Source organism: Eschrichtius robustus, chromosome 7 (assembly GCF_028021215.1).
Source record: "Eschrichtius robustus isolate mEscRob2 chromosome 7, mEscRob2.pri, whole genome shotgun sequence".
NCBI lineage: Eukaryota > Metazoa > Chordata > Mammalia > Artiodactyla > Eschrichtiidae > Eschrichtius > Eschrichtius robustus.
In genome coordinates this window covers 110515484-110528321 of record NC_090830.1, presented here as the reverse complement: position 1 = coordinate 110528321, position 12838 = coordinate 110515484, and the positions used below count along the sequence as shown (strand labels likewise).

General features: G+C 38.5%; 1 protein-coding gene across 4 annotated transcripts in view; it reads right to left on the bottom strand.

The window, feature by feature from the left end:
* The window catches only part of CUTC (cutC copper transporter), a 35569-nt gene extending 22732 nt beyond the window's left edge, over positions 1 to 12837 (bottom strand). For 2 of the 4 annotated variants that reach the window (XM_068548354.1, XM_068548355.1), the window contains exons 1-5: positions 12636 to 12834; positions 9092 to 9163; positions 5692 to 5751; positions 2475 to 2684; positions 1773 to 1808 (exon numbers count right to left, since the gene is read on the bottom strand). In XM_068548354.1, coding sequence (XP_068404455.1) covers positions 1773 to 1808; positions 2475 to 2684; positions 5692 to 5751; positions 9092 to 9163; positions 12636 to 12696 — 439 coding nt within the window. In that variant the 5' untranslated portion in view covers positions 12697 to 12834. Of the gene's footprint in view, positions 1 to 1772; positions 1809 to 2474; positions 2685 to 5691; positions 5752 to 9091; positions 9164 to 12635 lie in introns of all 4 variants that reach the window. The other 2 variants (XM_068548352.1, XM_068548353.1) reach the window with 2 other exon arrangements.
* Position 12838: the final 1 nt, after the last annotated feature.

The following is a 12838-nucleotide window of genomic DNA, read 5'->3' as shown; positions in this document are numbered from 1 at the left end:
GTAAACGTAACAGGCAAGTGACTCAAATTTGGGAAAGTCTGCTCTAAGGGTTCAAACAAACTGGACAAACAGAATGAAAACATTACACTCACCAGTTCTAGAAAAAGCCTTGGTTCACATTCTCATTATTGACTAATATTTTATTCTAATCCATTTATCCCATGTACTCAAGACTCATAGTATAAGGATAGTTGTTTACAACAGACTATATGAGGTTTCAGTTCCATCCTACTTTCTAAGAGACTTCTCTCCTCCTCATTGAGGAAACTGGCACTAGGAACCCCAAAGAAAACTACTTCTGCTTTGGTTCTCAGCACTGCTACATGATACGCAAGTGCTAATCTATGGTGCATTAGGTGGTAGACCCCTTCCTTTCACCCTTTAGTGTATGTAGGCAGCTAAATGTAACACAGAGGGTTTTCCTTTTTTGGTGGCAGTACCTTCTCAGTGATTACACTGTCATAATATTAAATACATGAGTAAAAAAAAGTGGAATCCAGGACAATATAATAATATAAAAACGGAAATATTTTTGCTAAATTTATTGAAGGAAAAGACAAAAACTTTGAAATGATTTTCTTAGTTTAAGAACAGAAAAATATATTCTATATGGTGGGTTTATTTTGAATTATTTAGCATATCAAATTTTAAACTATATATTTTTCAGAGAAACATTTACTAATTTAAATTACCTCATATTTTAAAACTTTTCTTTTTTTTTTGGCTAGCTTCAAAGTTCCTGACTTTTAAGCGATCTAACATCTTTTAGTTATTGCTAGTTCATGAGAAGCATTGCTAAACAGCAAGTCAATAAAGTTTTCTGGTGCTACTCATTTCATAAAGAAACAAGGATTACAAATGCTTTATACCTGATTTCTATAAATGGATGCAAATCCTAGTGTCCACTCTCATCCTAATCTTTGGATGCTTACTCAAAAGGACAAAAAAAATTCAATAATTTCTCATGCATATCATCAAATAAAAAAAAAAATTGAAGACTTCTTTCTTTTCATGTGCAATGGCAGTGCCTCTGAAGGCAAAATTCACACTTGTTCCTCCATTTTACCAATGCTAGGCAAAAATGTATGGAAACTGTAACTGCCTGATTTAGAGATAAGAAGTATTTTCATATAAAATTATCAGATACTTTTTAGAAATCATTCTGATGCAGACAAGCTATCAATAATGTACAATAATTTTGTGCACTATAGTGAACATCTGTTCATTGATTATCCAGCACCTATTTCTTCTCTCCTCTTCCTAATAGTACCCAATTCTTCATCAGCTACCCACCCCCTCTCTGCCCATGAATCTTATATTCATCTGGGAAAGCTGACCTCACTCCTAGCTCCAGAAAGATCTTATCTGGCTTAAGCCAAGCACCACATTTCCTTTCATTGGCCATAGTGATTTATCCTTTTTGAGACTGCACATGACCTGAGGCAAACTAATAAAAATGAATCTCAGGATTCTTGCTTGGAAAGCTGTGACAAGCACACGCACTTGTAGGCAATGCTTACTCTCTCCCTCTATTATATGCCACCACCACCACCTTCTGCTTTTAACAACTTTTCATAACTAAGGCTTCACATTTTCTAGAAACTGTGCATCTCTAAATTTACAACTGTTAGTCCCACGATCAGTATAAAAAAACCAATTGGTAACACTGTAACGACACTATACAATTGTGTTCCAGAAAAAAGGTTGTGGCATTTGGTGAAATGAGAAAACTGACACCGTTCAACAGAACTTCTAAAATGGAAATGACTCACCTCGGTGGAAAGTGACTGGCAGAGGACGGCAAATAGCTATATAAAGAAAATCACATTACAACATGAATGAAGAGATCATCACTGATTACTATTTACAGAATTCTCCAAGTTAGAATGAACTTTTTAATACTTTCTTCTCTTAAGTGAAGACACTGAACTAAAATAATAAAAAAATGGCAACCTTCCAAATCCAAAAGTCCTGTGTTTCCATTAATCTCTGATTTTCATTTAAAAAAAAAAATAGTCATCCACTCCTTAGAGGCACCAAATAAAAACTATATGATCTGGCAACTATAAGGGTAGCATTACATCTATTACTTACCCTTCTGAAAATCTTCAAGAAATACTCTGGCCTAGTAATATAGGTAGTTTGCTTCTGTCCTCTCTACATCTCCCCATCCTCACCAAATGTAATAGCTTTTCAACTTTTTGGTGCTGTGATTAAAGGAATCAAGGTAAATTTCCCTTAAACCCTATAGGAACAGTAGCAGAACCCAATCTATAGTAACTGAGAGAGTCAGGAGGGCTATGTCACACATAGTCTCTACCCAAAACACCTAAATAGCTAGTGTTTAAAATAGGTTAGTATAAGTGCCTGCAGGTGTGAATGAAAAGTCAGTTTTGTGATTGCGTTTTTCTATATTGGGAGTATTCAATGCAATCATCGTTAGAGGCTTTTTAGTCTCAGATACAAATTCTTACCCACAAGGGACATGCACAGTTCTTTGTCAATGTGTCCATCTTCAGTCAGTGCCCCAAATACCAAACCATCAGCACCATAAAGCTTGGCAAGACGAATGTCAGCCTTCATCACCTCAACTTCACGGTCTGAATATAAAAAATCACCTCCACGTGGTCGAATCATCACAAAAACTGGTATCTGGACATATTGCTTCACTACTTGAAGGACACCTATAAGAATAGAGCAGACTAATTAAAATTCAAATGTGAGCTAAAAGCTCAAGGAAGTCAATAAAATATTACTGTACTGGTCTTTTACATTTTCTCTGGTGTATCACTTCTACAAGAAATGGAAGAGTTGATGGAATAAACCATAGAAAGATGGATCTAAAGGAAAAAGGAGACACTGAGAAGAAAAATATACATATAGTAGAAGTTACATAATAAGAAAATCAAACGTAAATAAAAAAGCCATTTAGAAAATAGAAGGAAGTTACCGCATTTTAAAAGCACTTGTCAGTTGACTCAACTAAATTCTTTTACTGGAATGTGACATTTGAAAGTGTAATAACTACCAGGCTCTATGTTCTGCCAGTGTATTCCCTAAGATCCGGTTTCTCCTTCATAATGATTACAGCTCTATTTAAAACCTACTATAGAGATGGTTACATAGTTCTAAAGTTTATGATTCCTTAATGGACAAAGATATTTAGCACAGCCTTTTTTTTTAATAAGAGATATGCAAAAGGGAGCAAAGTTGTACTTATTTGTGGTTTTATGAGGAGATCTATGAATAAAAGTACCCAAATTTGACACAATTCGTGGCTAGTTCAGAAACACTCAATGGTATAAGATCTGTGGCAAGCACCATTAGTGTTTACCCAATGTGAATTTACGTCTTTTTCCTTGCTACAAGAACCCCAATTCTGCATGGGATAGCAATGTGCCCATCACCAAGTAATGAATCATACATGACTGCTGTTGCAAAAAACAGACTGCACTCAAATAACAGGTATGTTCTAGGTATTTCACAGAGTGGCCAGGGAACGCCCTCCTTTATTTTAGAGAGAAGAGTCCAAAAGGCCATTGCATATATAAACCTTTTATACTAAATAACGCTATCATCCATCTCAGAGTAAAATATAGGAGTCAAAATTTCATATAGGGACTTGGGCTTTAGAACGAGACAGAGTAACAGGAACTGGATTTACCCTTCCACCCATAAAACCAAAAAACAGACAAAACATATGAAACAATGGTTTGCAACAAAGGATAATGTTGCCTGAGAGATGGGAAACAAATGAGGTGAGCTCTCTGAATGACCCAGATTACTACCTTGAGAGTTTTCCAGGCCACAGCATAGGGAGGGGGAACCCAGGCGGAGGCCAGAGAATTCTCTGAGTTGAAGAGACAAAGCTGAGAGTCCAGGAAGACCAAGTGGCTAGAGTTCACAGCAGAGAATAGCAGGGAGGAGAGAAAGAGAACCCTGGAGATCTGCACAGAACCACACCCCGCCTTCCCGCTAATATTCAGCTGAGTACCAATCGGCGTATGCACACAAGGAAACTACACAAAGCCAGAGAAAGACCCACTGAAAAGAATTAGAAGAAATACTGCCTGTCATTCACACCAGGCCAGGAATAATGCCTGTTCCCACAAGCCACACAGGAAAATTTCAAGATTCATGGGGCACTGGGTAGAGTACACAGAAGGTCTTGCCTCAGTAGTGGGGAATAACACTATTCCAGACCCACTTAACAAATTTTTAAAACCCAATCCAAAATGAACAAACTGTTTCCAATACCTAACTGCTCAAGGATATTTATAGGAATACAAAAATATCCAGTACCCAGCAAAGTAAAATTCATAATGTCTTGCATACAATGAAAAATTATCAGGCAGGAAAACAAGATGCATCATTAGGCGAAAATCAACCAAACAAAACCACCTAGAACTGATACAGATGTTAGAATTAGCAGCCAAGTCATTAAAATAGCTATTGTAACTTTATTCTATATGTTCAAAAAAGCTAAAAAGTGACATGAGAGATATAACAACAATCTCAAGTATCTAGGGATGAAAACTACAGTGTGTGAGATGAAAAATACACTAGGTGGGATTAACAGCAATTAGACATTGCAGAGAAAAGATCAGTAAACTTGAAAACAAAGGAATAGGATCTATAGAAAATGAAACAGAGAAAAAGGTTTTTTTAAGAGTAGTTCATCAGTGAGCTGTGGAACAACTTTAAGCAGCCTTAAGTAAGTTAGCTGAAGTCTTTGAAGGAGGGAGTGGAGGACATTAAATGCAGAAAAATTTCCAAATGTGATGAAAAGTATAAATGCACATGTCCAAGAAACATGAAAAAAACTACACTCAGGTACATCATAATCAAATTGTTCAAAACCAAGAATAAAGAACAAAATCTTAAAAGTAACCAAGAGAAAGACAAATTACACAGAAAAGAACAAAGGTTTGGATGACAGCAGATTTCCTGTCAGAAACAATACAAGCAAGAAGACAGTGGAGAAGCATCTTTAAAGTCCTGGCAGAATAAAACTGTCAACCTAGAATTCTACACCCAGCAAAAATATCTTTCAAAAAATGGGGAAAGGTGTTTTCAGATATACAAAAGCTGAAAGAATTCATCACCAGCACATTGTACTACAAAAAATGTTAGAAGAATTACTTCAGGCAGAAGGAAAATGAAACCAGATGGAAATATAGATCTACACAAAGGAAGAACATCAGAAATGGTTAATTACACATGGGTAAATATGATGTCTTCTTATTATTTCAGTCTCTTTAAAAGATAACTGGCTCTTTAAACAAAAATAATAACAATGTAGTGTGGAGTTTTTAACATATGTAAAAGAAAAATGTATGACAACAGCACAAAGACTAAGAGGGGTGAAATGAAGACAAAAGTCAGTATACCAAGGATGCCAGAATGGAAAGATAAAAAAAACCACGGTCCTTGACATTACTGCAGAGCATATAAACCAATATTAACAGTAACTTAATCTCAACTTTATGATATATAAGGGAAAATAAATCTATCTGATCACATCTGTGATAGACAAGTTTATTTGCAACAATAAACATTTCTAACTGATACAATATCCATGGCATAGTTAACATGTTAGTAACTTCAGTAAAAGATCCCAATGAAACAGATTATCAATTGTCTCCAGGCTCCATAAACTCCTATGAGAAAATCCGAAAAATGGACACTTACCCATGCTGGGTGTGGTTCCTCCTTCCACTAAGCCAGAACATAATTCAATGCGATCAGCACCTGTAGTAAGAAAAGCATTGCTAAGCACAATAATTTTTTTAATTAAAAAATTAAGAAAAATTTTGAAAAGCATTGCTCAAAAGTTATTGTCCAAAATAAACTCTTATTAAACAGCAAGCTTAACATTTTTTTCTAAATATAGAACAGAGTCTTAGAAACTGAGAGAAATCAAATTATAAAACTAGAGTAAAACTCTATTTTTAAACCCAACTATATTCTGCAACCCACATTATGTTACTGCTAGTCAAATTTAAGAGTTAATTCAAGTTAGGCTAGGTCTCTTAAAATTTTGTATTATAGGGTTGCTTCTCTACGTACAAGGAAGTGATTTAGAATAAAGAAGTTTCTGGATTGACCACAGTGGAACACTGACTCTTCATTGATTAAAACAATAGCAATCTTGGGACTTCCCTTGTGGCGCAGTGGTTGGGAATCCTCCTGCCAGTGCAGGGGACTGAGCCCTGGTCCGGGAAGATCCCACATGCCACGGAGCAACTAAGCCTGCGCACCACAACTACTGAGCCTGTGCTCTAGAGCTCACGAGCCACAACTACCAAGCCCACGTGCCACAATACCGAAGGCCGCGTGCCTAGAGCCCGTGCTCCGCAACAAGAGAAGCCACCACAATGAGAAGCCTGCGCACCGCAACGAAGAGTAGCCCCTGCTCACTGCAACTAGGGAAAAGCCCATGTGCAGCCATGAAGACCCAATGCAGCCAAAAATAAATAAATAAATAAATAAATTTTTAAAAATAAATAAAATAAATAAAATAAAAATAAAAGATGAAAATCACAGTTTCTTTAACAAACTATAAGGAAAGAAAAGAAAGAATTAAAGAAAGAAAAAAGGGAAACATAGATTGAAACAGACATATCAAAAAAATGATATGTTTATATCTTGATTCAAAGAACTGTAAAACAAAACTGTGTGAGCCAATTGGGGAAAGCTGAAAACTAACTGGGTATTTTTGATGATATTAAGAAATATTATTTTTAAAAGATGTTACTGATATTTTGGTTATTATTATTATTTTTAAAGGTTATTATTATTTTTTAAACCTTTTAGAGATACTGAAATATTTGCGGATGAAATGACATAATGTCTGGGATTTACTTCAAAATAATTTGGGGATGGGAGAGGGAAGGTAGGAATATAGATCAGAGGTCAGCAAATGATGGTCTGCAGGCCAAAGGCTCACAAGCTTCTTTTTGTTATGGCATTCAAGTTTAACATGTTTTCGTGTATTTTTAAAATTTTATTTATTTATTTATGGTCGTGTTGGGTCTTCGTTGTTGCACACGGGCTTTCTCTAGTTGTGTCGAGCAGGGGTTACACTTCATTGCAGTGCATGGGCTTCTCATTGTGGTGGCTTCTCTTTTTGTGGAGCACGGGCTCTAGGCGCGTGGGCTTCATGAAGTAGTTGTGGCATGTGGCCTCAGTAGTCATGGCTTGTGGGCTCTAGAGTGCAGGCTCCGTAGTTGTGGCGCATGGGCTCAGTTGCTCGCTGGCATGTGGCATCTTCCTGGACCAGGGCTCGAACCCATGTCCCCTGCATTGGCAGGTGGATTCTTAACCACTGTGCCACCAGGGAAGTCCTGTTTTCGTGTATTTTTAAAAAACATACATTTCATACAACTGACCCATATCATACAATTCACCCTTTTACAGTGTACAATTCAATGGTTTTTAGTATGCTCACAGAATTTTGCAACCATTGTCACCAATTTTAGAACGTTTTCATCACCCCAAAAAGAAACCTCACACCCTTCAGCAGTCACTTTCCCCTCTCCCCATGCTCCTCAGTCCTCGGCAACCACCAATCTACTTTCAGCCTATAAAAAAATTGCCTATTCTGGATATTTCATATAAGTCGAATCATACAATATGTGGTAGTTTTTTTACTGCTTTCTTCCACTTAGAATAATATTTCAAGATTCATCTACGTTGTAGCTTGATCAGTACTTCATCCTTTTTTTATTGCCAAATTGAGAATGGTTTTTACATTTTCAAAGGATTTTTTAAAAAAACAAAGAAGCATATATGACAGAGACCAAATGTGGCCAGCAAAGTCAGAAATATATTGTCTTGCTCTTAACAAAAACGTTTGCTCACCCCCAATTTAAATGAAAGATTGGCCATGTACTGAAAATGATTAAAGCTGATGGGTACATGGTGATTCATTATACTATTCTCTCTACTTTCGTATATGTCTGAAATTTTCCATAATAAAGTTTAAAAAATTTTCTGATCCTGAGATGATGGGAATTCCTGTGCTTCCTGTTAAAGCAAGTTCAGGGTGCAAAAGAAACCATGAGGTAAAATATATGATGTTCAAAAAAAAAAAAAGATAATGATAAAAGTCCTCACAATGAAAAAAGCATCAAATCTCTAAAATCAATGGCCTGAAAAAAATTAAATCTTTGCTAAGTTCAATTTTAAAAAAGTTGGTTAGGGCTTCCCTGGTGGCGCAGTGGTTAAAGATCTGCCTGCAAATGCAGGTTAGATCCCTGGTCTGGGAAGATCCCACATGCCGCAGAGCAGCTAAGTCCATGCGCCACAACTACTGAAGCCCACACACCTAGAGCCCGTGCTCCATAACGAGAAGCCACCGCAATGTGAAGCCCGCGGACCACAACGAAGAGTAGCCCCTGCTCTCTGCAACTAGAGAAAGCCCGCATGCAGCAACGAAGACCCAATGCAGCCAAAAATAAAAATTAAAAAAAAATTAAAAAAAAAAAAGTTGGGTTAGTAAGCACTATTATGGACACCTGACTCAAAATATAACCTACTGGGGAAGTAAGACTAGACGATCAGTAGGTTTTCTAGTTGGTTGGTTGTTTTCAAAAGGATTACTGGGGGCTTCCCTGGTGGCACAGTGGTTGGGAATCCACCTGCCAATGCAGGGGACACGGGTTCGAGCCCTTGTCCAGGAAGATCTCACATGCCGCGGAGCAACTAAGCCCGTGCGCCACAACTGCTGAGCCTGCACTCTAGAGCCCGCGAGCCACAACTACTGACCCTGTGTGCCACAACTACTGAAGCCCGCGTGCCTAGAGCCTGTGCTCCGCAACAAGAGAAGCCACCCCAATGAGAAGCCCGCACACCACAATGAAGAGTAGCCCCCGCTTGCCGCAACTAGAGAAAGGCCGTGCACAGCAACAAAGACTCAGTGCAGCCAAAAAAATAAATAAATAAATAAATTTTAAAAATCTCCAATTAAAAAAAAAAAGGATTACTGGGATCCTTAGAGATCACAAAGGTTCCTAAGGTCAGTTCCCAGGATTCATTTTCAGACTTTTAAAAGGACTGTCAATTGCCATCCTTTTCTAATTTCTCTTACCTCCTCTTTCTGCATTTACAGCTGACTCCACTGAATCAACACACACTTCCATAAGAAACCCATTTGCTGCTCCTAAAATATACAGAGAACAATGAAATTTCATGATGATACTATCCATCCAGACCAAGCAACCACAAATATTTTAAATTTTGCTGCCAAAATCCAAATGTCTAATAATAGGTAAGTATGTAAGTACACTAGGGCTCATGAATGCAATAAAATACCACATTGTTAAATTGATGTCTCTGGACTGCAAAATAAAAACACAGACATATGTATAAGAAATATTGAGAAATGCCCATCGACAGACTAATGGATAAAGATGTGGTACGTATATACAAGGGAATATTATTCAGCCATAAAAAGGAACGAAATTGGGTCATTTGTAGAGATGTGGATGGACCTAGAGACTGTCATACAGAGTGAAGTAAGTCAGAAAGAGAAAAACAAATATCATATATTAATGCATATATGTGGAACCTAGAAAAATGGTACAGATGAACTGGTTTGCAAGGCAGAAATAGAGACACAGATGTAGAGAACGTATGGACACCAAGGGGGGAAGTGGCGGGGGGGTGGGGTGGTGCTGTGATGAATTGGGCGATTGGGATTGACACGCATACACTAATATGTATAAAACAGATAACTAATAAAAACCTGCTGTATAAAAAAATAAATTAAATTTAAAAACAAAGAAATTATACTGAGAAAAATATACACTGAATGTCAAGTTAATCTTCCTAAAACACAGACCTCATCATCACATTCCAGGTCAAGATTCTTTCGATGCTTCTCAACACCTGCAGAATATGTTTAAACTTCTTCATAAGGTATGTATGTTTAAGAGCAGGGATGGATCTCAAATCCTGACCAGACAACTGATTTGTGTGATTCTAGACAAATTACTTAGTCTAAGTTTTCTATAAAACAGAGTAGGTTTTAGTACCTACCTCAGAGTAGTGAGGATAAAATGAGATAATTCATTTAAAGTGTATAGTACCCACTAAGTGTACAAAAAGTACTAGTTGTCATTAATTAACTATACATTATTTCCTCTATATGCCTCAAGTTCCCCCTGATCCCCATCCCTGCTCTTGGTTATGCCATCTCCTCAATCCACAGTGCTTCCAGCTCTATCTTTGAATGCTAAAATTTTCCAAGGTTCATGTCAAATCACATTTCCATGATATTTCCTCTCTCTCAAAGTAGGAAATTGTATCTCCCTTTTTTGAACTCATATAACTCTTCATAAACTATATGTTCCTCTTTAAAACACTAACTCTATCTCTTTAAAACATTATTTTCTCATATTATTTTTTTTGTAGATAGGTGTCTGATCACTCTTACTTGACCTAAACTTCCTAAGTAAAGTCTTTATGTGAGAAATCTTTATTATTACCCACAGTAAGAACACTGTCTACCACAGTACACAATAGACACACGAAGATTTACTAAAGGCTGAATATTTATAAATTCATAAAAATTCATGTATTTACACTAAAGAGTGTGATGAAAAGAGTTTTGAATTTTTTCTGTAAGTTAAGCACATACTTTTTAAAAAAATTAAAACTACTGAATGCATACTTAATGCCTAAAAGAATGTTCACCACATACTGATAATTGTTACTACTAGGTGGTGAGATTTAAAATTACTTTTACTTTCTTCTTTTTACTTTTCTATATTGCTTGATTTTTTTCTACCCGATGTTGCTTTTATAGTTTTTTTTAAATCAATTTTCAATTTGAAAAACAAAAATCTATCATCCACTAACATCAAACTGTAACTGCCTCATTTATTTAAGAGAAGACTATCAGAAAGAGCTAAGTGACACTCTGTGCTCTTAACCAACAGCACTGCAGTAACTCCATGGGTTTCCTAATCGCCACCCACACCAGCTGTCAGATCAATCTAACTGAACAGTGCTGCAGGGGTACCATTTGCCTCACACAAGAAAACACCTTGGTGGGAATTCCCTGGTGGTCCAGTGGTTAGGACTCGGCGTTTTCACTGCCACGGCCCGGGTTCAATACCTGGTAGGGGAACTAAGATCCCGAAATCTCGTGGCTCAACCTTGGCCAGGAGAGGGGGGGATGCACACTTACAGAACAAACTTACAGTTACCAGGGGAGAAGGGTGGGGGGGAGGGACAGACTGGAAGTTTGGGATTGACATGTACACACTGCTATATTTAAAATCGATAACCAACAAGGACCTACTGTATAGCACAGGGAACTCTGCTCAATACTCTGTAATAACATAAATGGGAAAAGAATTTGAAAAAGAATAGGTACATGAAAATGTATAGCTGAATCACTTTGCTGTACACCTGAAACTAACACAACATTGTTAATCTACTCTACTCCAATATAAAATAAAAATTAAAAAAAAAAAGAGTAAGGCAATTGTCCTAAAAAATGAAGTTGTTTGTAGGGATCAAAGAAGAGGACATTTGTTTGGAGCAGCAGTTCTCAAAGTGGGGTAGTCCAGTTAACTCTGGACTAGGGCACTCTAACACACTTTCAGAGGCCGTACAGTGAAAATTATTTTCATAGTAATACTGAGACTTTGCCTTTTTCACTCTCATTCTCTCACAAGCGGAATGGAGTTTTGGGGAGGCTACTTGACCTGTCAGATTGAATGCAGAAGCAGGTATGAGAATTCCATTTAGCCAGATGTTAAAGAGATCTGCAAAAATACAAAACATTGGCACTATTCTCACTATTTTTTGTTTGCTCAGGAAAATGGTGATTTTTTTCATAAAAAATGTTGTGTTAACATGTAATGGGTTTATTATGGTTTTTTCTAGTTAATAAATATTTTTAAAATTCCTGCTTTAATTTCTAACGTGGACAATATCGATAGATTTAACCTATATAAATAAAAGGTCTTTGAGGGTCTGAATAATTTTAAGAGGGCCAAGGGGTCTTGAGATTAAAAAGTTTGAGAACTGCTAGTTTGGAGGAACCAAGAGGTTACGGAGGACGGACCTGCCAAATTCCCTAACACCTGCCATGCCAGCGCACCCTGGCCCGTTAGGAAGAACTCCGGGCTTGGGGCAGCTAAGCTCTGCCACTTGGGAGGGGTGTGGCTTTAGGGACAATCCTCGACCCCGCCGCAGAAGCTACAGGTTATTAAGCGGTCCCCACAGGTTTGGCACTGAGCTCAGCGCTCGACACTGAATCATCACAGCGGTGCCGTGAGGGGGATACTGGTATCCCCAGTGGAGAAGGGAAAAGCGAGGCGGAGAGAAGTTAACCAACTTGAATACGATCGCACGACGAGATGTGGTGGCGCCGGGATTCGAACCCACATATCTGGCTCCAGAGCCGGGCCACTCTCGCCACCAGACCCCGGGTTTCCACACGTTTAAAGCCGGAATGACAGAGTATACCGCACGGGGGCGGGGGAGGGGGTGCTGTGAGGAGCAGGGGAAAGTACTTCCAGGGAAATCGCGATTAATCCACTGGCCAGAACCCGCGCCGGGCCCGGCCCTCAACCGGGAGCGAAGTCGGCCGACCGCCCCCTCCCCGCCCCCTTCCGCACCCGCCTTCCCGGACGGTATCCGCGCTCGCTTCCGCCCGGACGAGGCTCCCTGCCTCTTCATGCTCCACGCGTTCCTCCCACGTGCGTCTTCGGTTTCCACTCAAGAGTCCGGGTTCCAGCGCGCGCAAGCAGACAGGAGCGTCCTCACGGCTGCGCGCACCCCAGCGCGTCCCCGATTTCCACGCCCCAGCAGCCCCCGCGAA